Source organism: Frankliniella occidentalis, unplaced genomic scaffold, assembly GCF_000697945.3.
Source record: "Frankliniella occidentalis isolate FOCC.00 unplaced genomic scaffold, Focc_3.1 Scaffold62, whole genome shotgun sequence".
NCBI classification, from domain to species: domain Eukaryota; kingdom Metazoa; phylum Arthropoda; class Insecta; order Thysanoptera; family Thripidae; genus Frankliniella; species Frankliniella occidentalis.
In genome coordinates, this window is record NW_026267192.1 from 810,431 (window position 1) to 822,514 (window position 12,084).

The following is a 12,084-nucleotide window of genomic DNA, read 5'->3' on the forward strand; positions in this document are numbered from 1 at the left end:
ATTGTGATGCTGCCGGAAGGCCGTGCGGCTGACATCCAAATGACCCGACCCTGGCGGCCCTGGCCATGACGGTGATGCCCGCCACGGACACGGCCGGAGAGACGCGGACGATCCCGGACGCAGCCTCTGCACGCTGACTGCAGGGGAGGCTCCCACTCCGAACGCTCCCCGGCGGGCGAGCCGCAGCGCTCGGCTCTCGGGGAGCTGCAGTCGTCGTCCAGAGACCAGGACCCGCAGTGATGCCGGCGCTGAGCTCCGTGTCCACCGGGTCGGCGGTCGCCGTCCTGGCGCTGCTTGTCGTCACTGCCCAGGTTCGTTGTCTGCAGATACTCCGGCCGCTGGGCGCGCGGGGAGTATCCACACCTGACGCGCACACCGCCGCGCCCCCGGGCACCAAGGGTGGATGCTGCCAACCGAGAGTCTCGTTGCCATGTGCAGGCCCTTCGCTGCCGAACCGACGACGGGGACGTGACTGGCGAGGAAGACTACCGCGAGGCGGTGCGGATCTGCATGGCCAACGTCTCCAACGACTGGGAAATGGCTTCGGCCGGGGATGACCGGAACCGCGACCGCGACCGCGACAGAGGAGGCCGGCGCCAGGAGCAGCACAAGTCGTACAACAACCGAGGTGCGCAGGTAACGATTGACAGCCAAAAGTACAAGTAAGGGGGCCCGTCACACGCGAGTGCTGCCCGCTGCCGGGTGGCCTACCTCGCGTCCGTTAGGCGCTCGGTAGGCCCACCACACACAACTGAGCTGGCTGGTAGCTTACCTCGTTGGGTTCCGTACCTGGAATGCTTTTTCGCTGCACGTGAAATGTAGGAGTGGAGCACCACACATCAACTGTGGAAGCTACCGTGTCCGACCGGAATTAGGGCTGATGCCTTTTCCATCTCAGCTTATGGAAGGTAACCTGTTCCCACAAAAACTTTGCGAAAGGTAGCCAGACATGAGTTCCCCCAGCCTAAACAAATTGGATTGACTGGATATACTCATTGATATCCTATCCTAGCTAATTACAAGCTGGGCCAACTCAGAGTTTTTCTATCGCGTGTGTTCCCAGGGAGTGGCTACGGCGGGTCGGGGGAGGATGATGATCGAGGCGGCCGTCGAGGATACGGCTACGGGGGAAGTCCTGCCGGCTACGGCAGCAGTGCTTACGGGGGCGGTGGCTACGGGAGTGGTGGCTACGGGAGCAGTGGCTACGGCAATGGTGGATACGGCAGTGGTGGTTACGGCAGTGGTGGTTACGGCACTGGAGGCTACGGCAGTGGTGGCTACGGAAGTGGTGGATACGGTAGTGGTGGCTACGGTAGTGGCGGTTACGGCAACAGTGGCTACGGCGGCAGTGGCAGGTACGGCGGCAGCGGCTCGTACGGCGGCAGCGGCTCGTACGGTGGCAGCTCGTACGGGAACGGCGCGTACGGCAGCGGCACGTACGGCAACAATTACGGCAGTGGCTCGTCCGGTGGCAGCTCGTACGGCTCTCACGGTAGGCGGGGCTCGCATGGCAGCCGAGGAGGTACGTGAACAGGGTCCGCGCAAGAGACTGAGCATTTGATTTGAGTCAAATGTGGGATGAATGTACAGGCGCTCAAACAAATCGCCACGGGGATCGGCCAGACACTACTTTAACGTGTTCCAGGTCCCACCTACCACTCCAGCTCGCTTGACGATGATTACACGGACTCGGACAACAGGCAAGGTGGATACCGAGGCGGTGGTGAGTTTGTTCTAGAAGTACTCACTTTATGAAACTGGCCTGTAGCGAGTCGCTACAGGGTGGCCGCTCTGCCCCGTAGTTTTTAAAAGGTAGACTAGCCCGCCCGGGACGCAGAGTAACTCCTCGTTGGTCGCCAACAGGGAATGGCGGGGGCTGTGAGATGAGCAGCGGAAACAACGGAGGTGGCAGCGGCGGTCAGGGCAGCGGCGGCAACCAGGGCAGCAGCGGGAGCAGCAGCTCGGGCTCCAACAGCAACAACGGGGAGAACAGCAACAGGGGTGACTCGGGGAGCAGCCGGAAGGGCAACCGCGGCAGCGGTAGCAGCCGAGGCAGCCGACCGCGGACCCGCCGCGTGGCCGGAGGCAGCGGGAGCGCGGGTAGGGGCGGCGGCGGCGGCGGTGGCGGCAGCGACGGCTTCGGTGCGAGGCGCCGCGGAGGCAGCAAATCCATGCTCGACCAGGTGGACGCTGTAAGTATACATAGGCAAGGTCCAATGGAAACTGGGATGTTCTCAGGGTTGTAAGACCCGTACGTCGGTTTCAGATGTGTTCACTACTGCTTAACATGTATCTTGCATTCCCTCACATTGACAGCAATTTTTACTTCTTTTATGTTGCAGTGTATAGTTCACTGCATATTTCGTCAAATGAAAATGGTACTGAAACCTATTGATGGAATCATATGATACTGTAGTTTTGCCTTAATATTGCATGGCTTAAGAGATACTGTGTCTTCCAGGTTAATGAGCACTCCCATCCCGACAAAGGCTCTGTAATGAACGTAATGACTCAACGTATCAGGGATCCGGAGCTGAAGGATTTCATACAAGAATCAATTGATGAATGTTTTGATATTCTCCTGACAGGTTAGTTACAGCTGAGTATTACATGTAAATTTATCATCCAGAAATGGCTCTCATACACAACTGTTCCTCCATTTTTACAGGGGGAAACGTAAATGGAAGATGTGACTTTGCTAAAAACTTAGCATTATGTCTGGAAGAGAAAGGAAAAAGAGTATGTTCACTTGTGATAGATATTTTACTGCAAGTTACAAAGCACCCCAATAATTTACTTTGTTTTTCTAGCACTGTGAAGACTGGAGTGAAGATATGAATAACAGAGGAGAAAATCGTGGCGACAGAGGTTCAAGCAACCAACAGCGACCACCAAGGCAACATCCCAGCTCAAACCGAGGTTGAAATAGGAAATCGATAGCATGACTTAGGGACAGGGATTCCCAAACATACTTTCAACTTTTCTCAGCAATTACTTTCCAGACTTCGTTTATTTGAGTTGTGCTAATTTGACAATAATATTTTGTCTATTCAGGCCAAGTTGCCTTGTAGTCTGGGGCTGTGGAGAATTCATGTGCCAGCTTTCACATGTTCTCTGATGACAAAATATTTATCATTTGTTTTAAATAGCCAATTTTAAACCAAACAAAAAAAAAAAATGAAAAAAAGAAAAATTTTTGTTTGAATAAAAATTGACAATTACGGTAAAACTTCATACAGATTTTTTGTCCGTTATATCGGAGTTTACTGAATAATAATAATCTTAGTTCATTTTATAAAACAAATAGTTTCAACTTAAATCAGTCTTATTTACAACAATGATGATTATCAGTACTTAGCCCATTGAAAACTGATTGGCACTTGAGTATCGCCCTGTAATATGGTGATGCAGTTGACGTTCAATGTCACCAAGTAGTCCAGAAGCACCAAATCTGAACATTGAGTTTTTCAGCCAATCGTTACCAAGTTCTTCCTTTAGCATAATTAACCAAGAGAGAGAATCAGAGGCAGTCCGAATTCCACCAGCAGGTTTAAAACCGACCTAGGGAAAAAGAATTTTAAATTTAATGGGCAATAATAATAATGCAATTATGTAGTTAGACTATGAAAGAAAACAATTCTCAAAGGATAGACAGTTTTTTCCCACAAAAGGAGAAATAAGAAAAGAAACTGCAATGTCACAAAAGAATATTAAATAGCAGTTCTTGCTTCATATCATACAACCGAATAATTGCAAATCCTTACTTGATAGCCAGTCTTTGTCCAATATTCTTTGATGGCACGGCACATAACAATTCCAACAGGAATAGTGGCATTAACCGCTTCTTTGCCTGAAACATTAAATTAAAATATAATAACTTCACATTTATCTGAAAATCACTTTACTTTCCTACAGTGGTCTTATAGAAATTATGCTTAACATAGTACACAAAAGACTGACCTGTAGAAGTTTTGATGAAATCAGATCCTGCCATCATAGCAACAAGGGATGCCTTATATACATTTTCAAATGAACCAAGCTCCCCAACTGCCAAAATTGTTTTTAAATGGGCTGAGCCACATGCCTCCTTCATTTTCTTAATTTCTTGGTACAACTCAGACCACATTTTGTTTATCACAAGACTTCTATCAATAACAATATCAATTTCATTTGCACCTTTCTCAACTGCCCACTTAATCTCAGCAATACGGGTCTCCAGTGGATACTGTCCAGAGGGGAACCCAGTAGCAACTAGAATTAAAATAAAGAAAAGACATTGGAAAATAGAACTTCATTGTAAGAGAAAAGCAAAGAGAAAGCATAGCTGATAATAAATCGTATAAGGTCTAAAACTGTATTACCAGAAGCCACATTAATTTTTTTTTCCATTCCCATCTTTTTTAATGTTGCATACGCGATTGGAACTTTGGCAGGATACACACAGACAGCAGCTGTCTGTATACTTCCAGTCTCAAAACCCAGAGCATTTAACATGTCATTAGAAACTGGTTGAGCAGCCTTTAAAAAATTAGCAAACATATACGCTTAGTATTTCACTGTGGGTGGATGTAATAGAATAAACTGAAAACAGAATCATGACACATACCTTGGCACAAAGACGCTTTACATTAGATTCAGTATCGTCACCACCTAAAGTAGTTAAATCAATGCATGTTACTGCTCTGAGGAGCCATGCAGCCTGATAAGGCCCTTTCACAGCCTTTCTGGACTGAAGGTTTGCTGCACGGCGGTAAACAGCAGCAGTATTAATATGAACAGAGTTTAGCCATCCCAAATCTGAAACAATATAAGAAAACACAGTTACACAAACGCAGGAATAATATTTCAAAGCAGACAGCAAAAACACTTATTAGAAACTGAAAAATTCCTACAAAATATATGTGATGACTATTGCAGTGAGATTATAACAAAATCAAAGGATCATTGTCTTATGACTGCTATTATTTAACATAATAGAGAAGCAATGATGATTAAAAAGGAAAAAAAAAAAAAAAAAGAGCCTCAAGAAAGGAAAGCTATTTCTGAATAAAGAGCTAAATAGCAAATGTCAAAACGGAATTTCCATCATAGTAGAAAACAGCATGGCTCAACAAGTGTCTGAAGAAAACTCAGGGTGTTCTGCATTTCGATATGCCAAGTCAGTCTTCTCCACATAAAAACTTTTGTGTGAATCAGTTTCTGTGATGGTTCCTTGATGGCGGGTTTACGATGGATTTTCTTATGTTATGTCAGAACTTATGTTATGTTGAAAGAGCTTATGTTATGTCGGTTTTGAAGGGGGTGTTTACGGTGGTTACGTTATGTCTGCAAGGAACCTTATGTGAAATGTACCTAAAAGCATAAAACTATATTTTTGGGGGAGTTAAAACCATTGCGAGAAATTTAAAATTAATTTTTGCTGTCAATTCTTTGTATGACAGCTTCAAATTTAAATTGTCCGAATCCATAATTTACTTTGTAGGTTAGGTTTCCACTGCTTCGCGCGCGTTCTCGCGTTTCTCATTGGTTCCCGCGTCACGTGACCCTTATGTTATGTCGAAGTAGAACATAAGTCAACTCGATAGTTGACTTATGTTGCAAGGAGTTATGTCGCAACATAACATAACGATCAACATAGCATCGTAAACGGTCCCATAAGAGACAAGCAAAGTTGACTTTTCGACATAACATAAGGGTACGACATAGCATAAGAAAATCCATCGTAAACCCGCCATGAGGTGAAATCTAAATATCTGTTATCATTTATCACGACCAGAAAGCAGACAAAATAAAAATTAGATGGGTAATAATGGTTAGTAAATACAAAAGAATGGAGTCACTTAACAAGTTTCTGTTGAGTTTTATCAATAAGGTTATGTTATGCATGTTTACAATTGTAAAAGTACATCGTTTCAAAACACTAACCAAGCTCACTTCCCGGGTTGGACGTCATCATTTTCTTTCCCATGTATGTTTAGAAAACGTGCAAAGATTTCTACTCCAGCTAAGAAGCAGCCTGCTGACACTGGAGGTCGGCAGTAGATCTCAGCTGATCGTAGATTGATAAGAGACGGACTAGCAGACAGCACAGCAGACGTCTTGGCGCGGAGCGAGGATTCGCTTCGGCACGGAGGCGGAGGCAGCAAGGAAATGACTTGGAAATGATTTTCTGTCTCAAAATGTACTGTGCTCCTGTAAGCCAACTGAAGTATTTAATTTGTGTTGAGTCTCAACATGAGATGCTAGAATATGATTGAATTAAAGGGCGAAGGAAAAGAGACATGAGTCAATGGAATATTATTTTTATTTTAATTAAAACATAAGAAAAATCCTGAACAGGATTGTGACATTTTGCACACCGAACTTGCATGTAGGAAGAACATACCTCTATCCTACTAGATGTTTGAAATGCATCAGGAAGCAGGTCCATATTTACAAGTAGAGCCAACAGCAATACTATTCAAATCTAATATACAAATCAGGCCATTTTAAGAAATTAATTGAAACATAAACAGAAATTTGAGGACTGACAAAAAATATTCAACATGTCCATTTACGGATGTTTGGAAATTTTAATTCTATACATTACATTTCCCTCTGCTCACCACCAGTCAACTGTCCTTGCTCTTTGCTTTTACCATCAATTCTGATCCATTGCCCCTCATTGTTCTCTCTCCATAAACTGACATTATTGTCACCACCAGAGACAGCTAAAATGTTGCCTGTCAAGGACCAGCTCACATTCCAAACAACATCATCAAAAGTGTGCAAGGTGTAGGGTGTCCAGGTGATGTTGTCCTCACTCGTCCAGATGACAACTCTTCGGTCTTGAGAACAACTAGCTATGGTGGATCGTGGGAGTCCTATTGATGGTGCCCACGCAACATCTCTCACCCAATCAGAGTGAACTTCTAGTTTCTTTTCTTCAACCCAACGATCTCCATCCTCCTTCCAAATCTTGACGAGATTATCACAGCCCCCTGTGACTAATCTTTTGACAAGGGGCTGGCGATCCTTCATGGTTGAATCAAATGCTGGATTTGGTGTGGCAGCTGGACACCAGCTTACGGCATTGCAGCCAATGGTATGTGCGCCAGGAATTTTCCTAGCTTCCCAAGTTCCAGACTCAGGGCTGTTATATAGAATGGAAACTGAACCATCAGAACTCCCACATGCGAGAATTAAACCAAATTCATGTGGAGCCCAGGCAACAGAATTAACAGAGGAGTCATGGCTGCTGTATTCATACACTTTCGACCACTCGCCACTCTCTTTCCATATGATAACCTTCCTATCATATGAACACGAAGCAAGAAGGTTTCCAAACTTGGGATGGGACCATGCTACTTGCCAAACAGGTCCATAATGTCCTTTTAAATCTGCTGAGAGTGTTTGTGTGCCATTCTTAACATCAAAAATCTTCACAGAGTTGTCCGAAGAGCACGTCGCCAAACGCAGTCCATAATAGTCCATTTCAGCGTCATGAATCATGTCTTCATGACCAGTATCAACCGTATTTAGTAGGGAAACCATTGTGACTTCAGTAATTGCCAAATAAGTAGTTCTTCAGTTAAATTTCCACGGAAAACAGCAACTATAACCAAACTTCTGCCGTGACAGCTGATCTGCCGTGTGTGTTATGACGTGGATGCAGCTACCAATACAAGCAGTACAAATATTACAAAAGGCTAAATAAGATTGACTTTTCCAAAAAGAGTATTTATCCCTTTTAAAATAAAAAGAAAGGTTTTCAAGACATTTTAAAAACTTACTCACTTACAATCCTCAATAAAAAGAGCTTTTATTTTTCTTTACATACAACTTTTTATTGTCGGTTGTTGGCGACTAATGGAATCAAGTCTAGACAACACCCACATAGAAAAATTTGTTTGATATTAAGTTTTATTGCCGTAAGTATGCGATAACTAACAGCTGCTCTCTAGTATAAGTAATAATCTGCATATTTCTGTTTCGATTATAGCATATTCTTCATTCCAATATGAAATTTTGAAACATTCAAGACGCCACATGAGTTTCAATGACAATCAATGGTCCGATTGATGCGCCATCTAGCGTATCTTTAGGTCATCATTTTGCACAAACAAACTAGTTTTGGAAAACATAGGAAATGGCTACAAGTGGATCTGACGACAGCTGTATTGCACCTGCGGATTTTAATTTATCTTCGTTAATAGAAGACAGTACAGAGGAAACAGGGGTTAGAGAAAGCTGCCCCTTGTGTCAAAGTCGCCAAAAGTCCTTTCACTGCACTATTTGTGTGAGAAATGGGGACTTTGTTCTCTCAACCTCACCCGTATCAGAAAGGTAGGCTTATCCTAACTCCTTTTTCCTTTTTTGCATCAATCCGTTATCATTGTTTCAGCATGTGCTTGTTCCATGACATTCTCCTCTCCCTGTCTTATGCATCAGTTCTTAAATGTCTGCTATACTGGATGTCAATATGGTTTTTCATGTGTTCTTTAGTTATTCCCTGTTTTTCCTATATAGGGTGTTATTTTTGTGATACTGACCAAATATTGAATTCCAAATTTGTGTATCAGGTTTGCTGAGAAACAGCTGCGTTTGCTGGAAGTGCGGAAAAGACGACTTTGTATTGAGAAGGAATGTGAAAGAAGACTGATGATCAAAAAGGAAAGAGATGTGGTGGTATGTGAATGCTTCTTTTTGTAGAGTTGGTAAGGTACCAGTTAGCTCTTTTGTTTTTATTGTGTTCTTGTTCTGTTTCAGAAAAATGAAATTGATGCATGTCGAGATCGCGTCCAGCTTCTTCGCCTTCTATTGACTACCACTAAAGACAATATTAGTGAAAGTATGTCAACTTGTTACTTTTTGAAACATTCATTATAAGATAAGCTGTTCACTCCAATGCTCCTCTTATTTCTGTCATGTCATCTTCTTTGTTTGTGTTTGTGTTTTTGAATAGACGAAGCCTTGGAGCGGAAATTAAAGGAAGAAAATGGTTCTCGGCTCAAATATCTACCAGTCTATTCAGATCGCGTCAAAAAAGTCGCTGAAATGGTGGTCAATTTAAAAGCCACCTGTAATAAGAAGGATTCTGCTGTCAAAGATTTGCAAGAAAAGTTAAAAAGGATTATTCGAAGCAATGTGCACCAGCTTGTTCGCTTCATTTTCCCCATATCAGTGATCACTCCTTCACGCAGGTATTTTAATTTTTTCTATGCTTTGTAACTGTCTCACTTAATACTGAAGTCACTACCTCAACAACTGTTAACTTTTATAGCATGGAAGATTGTAATGACACTGTATCAGCTTTAGCTGATGCTTTACGCACAACCTACATCAGAGGTAGATGGGTGTTTACTGACAGCACTGGAGAGCTGCAGCATTGTATTGTTGCTCCCATGTTACCTGGCTCAGGAAACTATTCTGCCTACAACGATTGGGGTATGATTTCAACGCAGTACTAGTAACTTCGTGTACTGAACCAACATTTTGTGTTTCTTCAGTTTAATTTTATTTGTACTCGCAGTGGCCTCGACAAAGGATGGTGTACCCAGTAGTGGAGATACTGCGGAACGTAATCCAGGCTACAATATCAGTGCGGCTTTGACCTACACTACTCAGCTCATTAATGTTTTGGCATTTTATCTGGATGTTCGCCTACCGTGCAAATTACATTACAGGTTGGCTGCTTGTGTGGTACTTTCTGAAAGTAAATTTCAGCTTTATTACTATCTATCTATTTATCTATATTCATTTCTCGCAGTGATTTCTGTGGAACTGAGCTCAGCGAGCAAAAGTTTGCCAAAAGAGTTGCACGTTTAAACTGGAATGTGCTTCATCTTTGCTTTTCTCAGAGTGTCAGTCCTGATTTGTTACATCCTAATCACACTTTGTCAAACATATTGCATCTGTTGGACACTCAAGTCAGTGATTTGGGAAGGTAAGAAACATAATGTAATTTTTATATGAAAAACTAATACTTAATCTGAAGTTATGGGTGCTCACAAAAGCCAACAAGTATGGATTATGTAATATACTATGGTCTTTTCTTTCAGACAAGGTCCTTTAGAAATTGATCCTATGCTAGCTATTTCTGTTGAGGACCAGCTACAGAGAGATCTTGCTGAGGCAAGTGATGATTCAGGGTCGGAGGATGAAAGTGATGCCTTACCTTTGGAATGGGAAAATGTGAGTTAAAATCATGCCTCCAAAAATATTATGACTTGTTACTATTTTATCTGCACCATGAATTCTAGCATTCATTCTATTTGTGTTACATTTATTTTGTAAACAGGTTCCTCTAATACCAGGTTGTCCTGAAATGCCTGGTTCATTAAGTCAACTCTCTCAACAAATGAGCAGTACTCAACAAGCAACCAGTATGGCTGGAGGTCTTGTTACAAGTATTGCTTCAGTATGGCGGGGACTAACTGGAAATAGATGACTTTCTAAATTTGAAGCAAAAGTGTCACCAAACACAAGTCCATGTAGTTTGTTTTATCAAAAAGTACTTTTGATCTTCTGGTCATAAAAATTGATAGCCGTGCCACTTCATGTATTTTCAGTGTTGTTTACATGGTGCTCTGCTCTAAATGTGATGTGATTTAATTATTTAATTTCTAGACTTGTAATCTTGTAATGTAAATACTAATAATTATAAAATACATGTTACTTTTGTGATTTCAATGTTGAAATTTTTCTTAAATGCAATATAGAATATTCTGAAAATGACACGTTATGTTTGAAATTTATTGGACGCGTTGCGTTTTGAATTTTCGCGGGCAGGGCTCGGTGCGAGGGGTAGCGCCGGCTGGAGTAATCTCACCGAGAGGTGGCGCTCAGTGCCGGAGGCAGACGCGGTGCTGTGGGCGCTACACTCACCGCGCGGGGGTCACTACAGCGGGACGACGCGCGGGGGTGGCGGCGGCGGCAGGCCTGGTCAGGCCTTTCCAGGCAGACAGCGTCGCGCCAGACTAGAGCGGACCATCAGCCCACCCCTCCCCCACTCCCTTCCCTTCCGCAACACCCGATCCCCCACGCGGGGGCCTAGCGGGGCCGGGCCGGGCCCTCCGCGAGGCACAGACGTGGCCCGCACTCCGACCCGCACGGAGCACCCCAGCCGCCTGCCGCCCCCGCGCCGCGCGTGAGAGGTGACGTGACGTGACGTGCCGTGTCACCGCATCCTCCACGGGCCCTCCACCTCCGCCGGTTCGACGGGCCCCTCCCCCTGTCCGGGCCGACCGCACCGCGCGGCCCCTGTCCGCGGGCGCCGTGCCCGCGCGTGTCCGCGACTGTCCGCCCGCCCCGCCGAGGAGGCCGGCAACAAGTTGGAGGCCGCGTGCAGCCCTGGCCCTGCCCCTGGCACTGCCGCTCCCGTGCAGCGACGTGGTCGGCGAGTGCGAGGTGCCTCGCGAGGTGCCTCGCCGGCCATGAGTCACCGGGGCCGCAGCGGTGCCCCCGCGCGGGCCGCGCCGCCTCGCACCGCGGGGCGCCGCGCCTGCCGCGCACCCCACGGGCCCCGAGGATGCCCCCCCATGTAGGAGCGAGCGGGCGCCTCGCTGGGCGTCAGCCAAGGCGTCAGCCAAGGCGTCAGCCAAGGCGTCAGCCAAGGCGTCAGCCAAGGCATCAGCCAAGGCGTCAGCCAAGGCGTCAGCCAAGGCATCAGCCAGGGCGCCAGCGTTCCCCCTCAGTGCGGTTAGCACACGGACCTTAGTAGGTGAGTATAGAAATTCCAAAGAAGGGAGGGAATCTTCTATTTGGGTTGTGGGCTGTCCTGCAAAGCGGCGTTGCTTTACATTTCAAGTGAGCTCGTCGCAATCACAAGATTGGAAGAAACGCATATATGTAAGGTAGATAGATGGAGTGAAACATTTGACTCCGAATGACGAATGGATGCAGCTGTGAAGATTCAACAGAAAGGCCCTGAGATGGATATAGGATAGGGAAAGTCCATTAATGGAGCGGACAAAATGCACACACGAAAAATACGCAATGAGAAAGAGTTACTTCCGGTTATTTCTTTTTCTTATTTAGAATGGAGGTAACGCTCTTTCGTGTGTGTGTATGTACCGACTTTGGCGTGCAGAGATAATTACAGGG

General features: G+C 45.2%; 4 protein-coding genes and 1 long non-coding RNA gene across 9 annotated transcripts; 3 read left to right on the plus strand and 2 right to left on the minus strand.

Moving 5' to 3' along the window:
• The first annotated feature begins 141 nt into the window (after positions 1-141).
• Positions 142-3,193, plus strand: LOC113212493 (loricrin-like). Of its 3 annotated transcripts, XM_052267967.1 has the most exons (10): positions 142-311; positions 439-628; positions 1,064-1,231; positions 1,262-1,522; positions 1,646-1,723; positions 1,864-2,192; positions 2,343-2,378; positions 2,462-2,588; positions 2,669-2,739; positions 2,811-3,193. In XM_052267967.1, exons 1-10 carry the CDS (start codon positions 240-242, stop codon positions 2,922-2,924), a joined length of 1,446 nt encoding a protein of 481 aa, XP_052123927.1. In that variant the 5' UTR covers positions 142-239; the 3' UTR covers positions 2,925-3,193. The 3 variants fall into 3 exon arrangements, with proteins under 3 accessions (XP_052123927.1, XP_052123925.1, XP_052123926.1); XM_052267965.1 differs by having other exon boundaries at positions 1,064-1,522; XM_052267966.1 differs by having other exon boundaries at positions 1,064-1,522; positions 1,646-1,720.
• On the minus strand, positions 2,992-6,073 carry LOC113212494 (deoxyribose-phosphate aldolase). 2 transcript variants are annotated; one of them, XM_052267969.1, is made up of 6 exons: positions 5,926-6,073; positions 4,607-4,797; positions 4,362-4,518; positions 3,961-4,251; positions 3,765-3,850; positions 2,992-3,561 (listed from the first exon to the last, which is right to left on the minus strand). In XM_052267969.1, the coding sequence occupies exons 1-6, from the start codon at positions 5,966-5,968 to the stop codon at positions 3,355-3,357; spliced, it is 975 nt and encodes a 324-aa protein (XP_052123929.1). In that variant the 5' UTR covers positions 5,969-6,073; the 3' UTR covers positions 2,992-3,354. The 2 variants fall into 2 exon arrangements, with proteins under 2 accessions (XP_052123929.1, XP_052123930.1); XM_052267970.1 differs by having other exon boundaries at positions 5,935-6,049.
• On the plus strand, positions 5,219-6,285 carry LOC127749515 (uncharacterized). Its single transcript, XR_008011202.1, has 2 exons — positions 5,219-5,812; positions 5,979-6,285. It is a non-coding gene; the product is annotated as an uncharacterized LOC127749515 (long non-coding RNA).
• A 1-nt stretch (position 6,286) lies between these two features.
• Positions 6,287-7,654, minus strand: LOC113212497 (protein SEC13 homolog). Its single transcript, XM_026431214.2, has one exon. The coding sequence runs from the start codon at positions 7,531-7,533 to the stop codon at positions 6,586-6,588; it is 948 nt and encodes a 315-aa protein (XP_026286999.1). The 5' UTR covers positions 7,534-7,654; the 3' UTR covers positions 6,287-6,585.
• Positions 7,655-8,036: 382 nt separating this feature from the next.
• On the plus strand, positions 8,037-10,716 carry LOC113212496 (beclin 1-associated autophagy-related key regulator). Of its 2 annotated transcripts, none has more exons than XM_026431213.2 (9): positions 8,037-8,325; positions 8,562-8,667; positions 8,749-8,830; positions 8,945-9,182; positions 9,263-9,426; positions 9,512-9,665; positions 9,749-9,925; positions 10,041-10,173; positions 10,280-10,716. In XM_026431213.2, the coding sequence occupies exons 1-9, from the start codon at positions 8,129-8,131 to the stop codon at positions 10,427-10,429; spliced, it is 1,401 nt and encodes a 466-aa protein (XP_026286998.1). In that variant the 5' UTR covers positions 8,037-8,128; the 3' UTR covers positions 10,430-10,716. The 2 variants fall into 2 exon arrangements, with proteins under 2 accessions (XP_026286998.1, XP_052123928.1); XM_052267968.1 differs by lacking the exon at positions 8,037-8,325 and adding an exon at positions 8,419-8,439.
• The last annotated feature ends 1,368 nt before the right edge of the window (positions 10,717-12,084 follow it).

Excerpts from the sequence above, each read along its gene's own strand:
- LOC113212494 (XM_052267969.1), bottom strand. The coding sequence starts at position 5,968 with ATGGGAAAGAAAATGATGACGTCCAACCCGGGAAGTGAGCTTG. Across the intron at positions 4,798-5,925 it reads CAACCCGGGAAGTGAGCTTG|ATTTGGGATGGCTAAACTCT; the intron begins GTTAGTGTTTTG and ends ATATTGTTTCAG. Across the intron at positions 3,851-3,960 it reads TTTCATCAAAACTTCTACAG|GCAAAGAAGCGGTTAATGCC; the intron begins GTCAGTCTTTTG and ends TTAATGTTTCAG.
- LOC113212496 (XM_026431213.2), top strand. The coding sequence starts at position 8,129 with ATGGCTACAAGTGGATCTGACGACAGCTGTATTGCACCTGCGGATTTT. Across the intron at positions 8,668-8,748 it reads AAAAGGAAAGAGATGTGGTG|AAAAATGAAATTGATGCATG; the intron begins GTATGTGAATGC and ends GTTCTGTTTCAG. Across the intron at positions 9,183-9,262 it reads GTGATCACTCCTTCACGCAG|CATGGAAGATTGTAATGACA; the intron begins GTATTTTAATTT and ends TAACTTTTATAG.
- LOC113212493 (XM_052267965.1), top strand. The coding sequence starts at position 240 with ATGCCGGCGCTGAGCTCCGTGTCCACCGGGTCGGCGGTCGCCGTCCTG. Across the intron at positions 312-438 it reads TGCTTGTCGTCACTGCCCAG|GCCCTTCGCTGCCGAACCGA; the intron begins GTTCGTTGTCTG and ends TGCCATGTGCAG. Across the intron at positions 2,589-2,668 it reads TTTTGATATTCTCCTGACAG|GGGGAAACGTAAATGGAAGA; the intron begins GTTAGTTACAGC and ends CCATTTTTACAG.
- LOC113212497 (XM_026431214.2), bottom strand. The coding sequence starts at position 7,533 with ATGGTTTCCCTACTAAATACGGTTGATACTGGTCATGAAGACATGATT.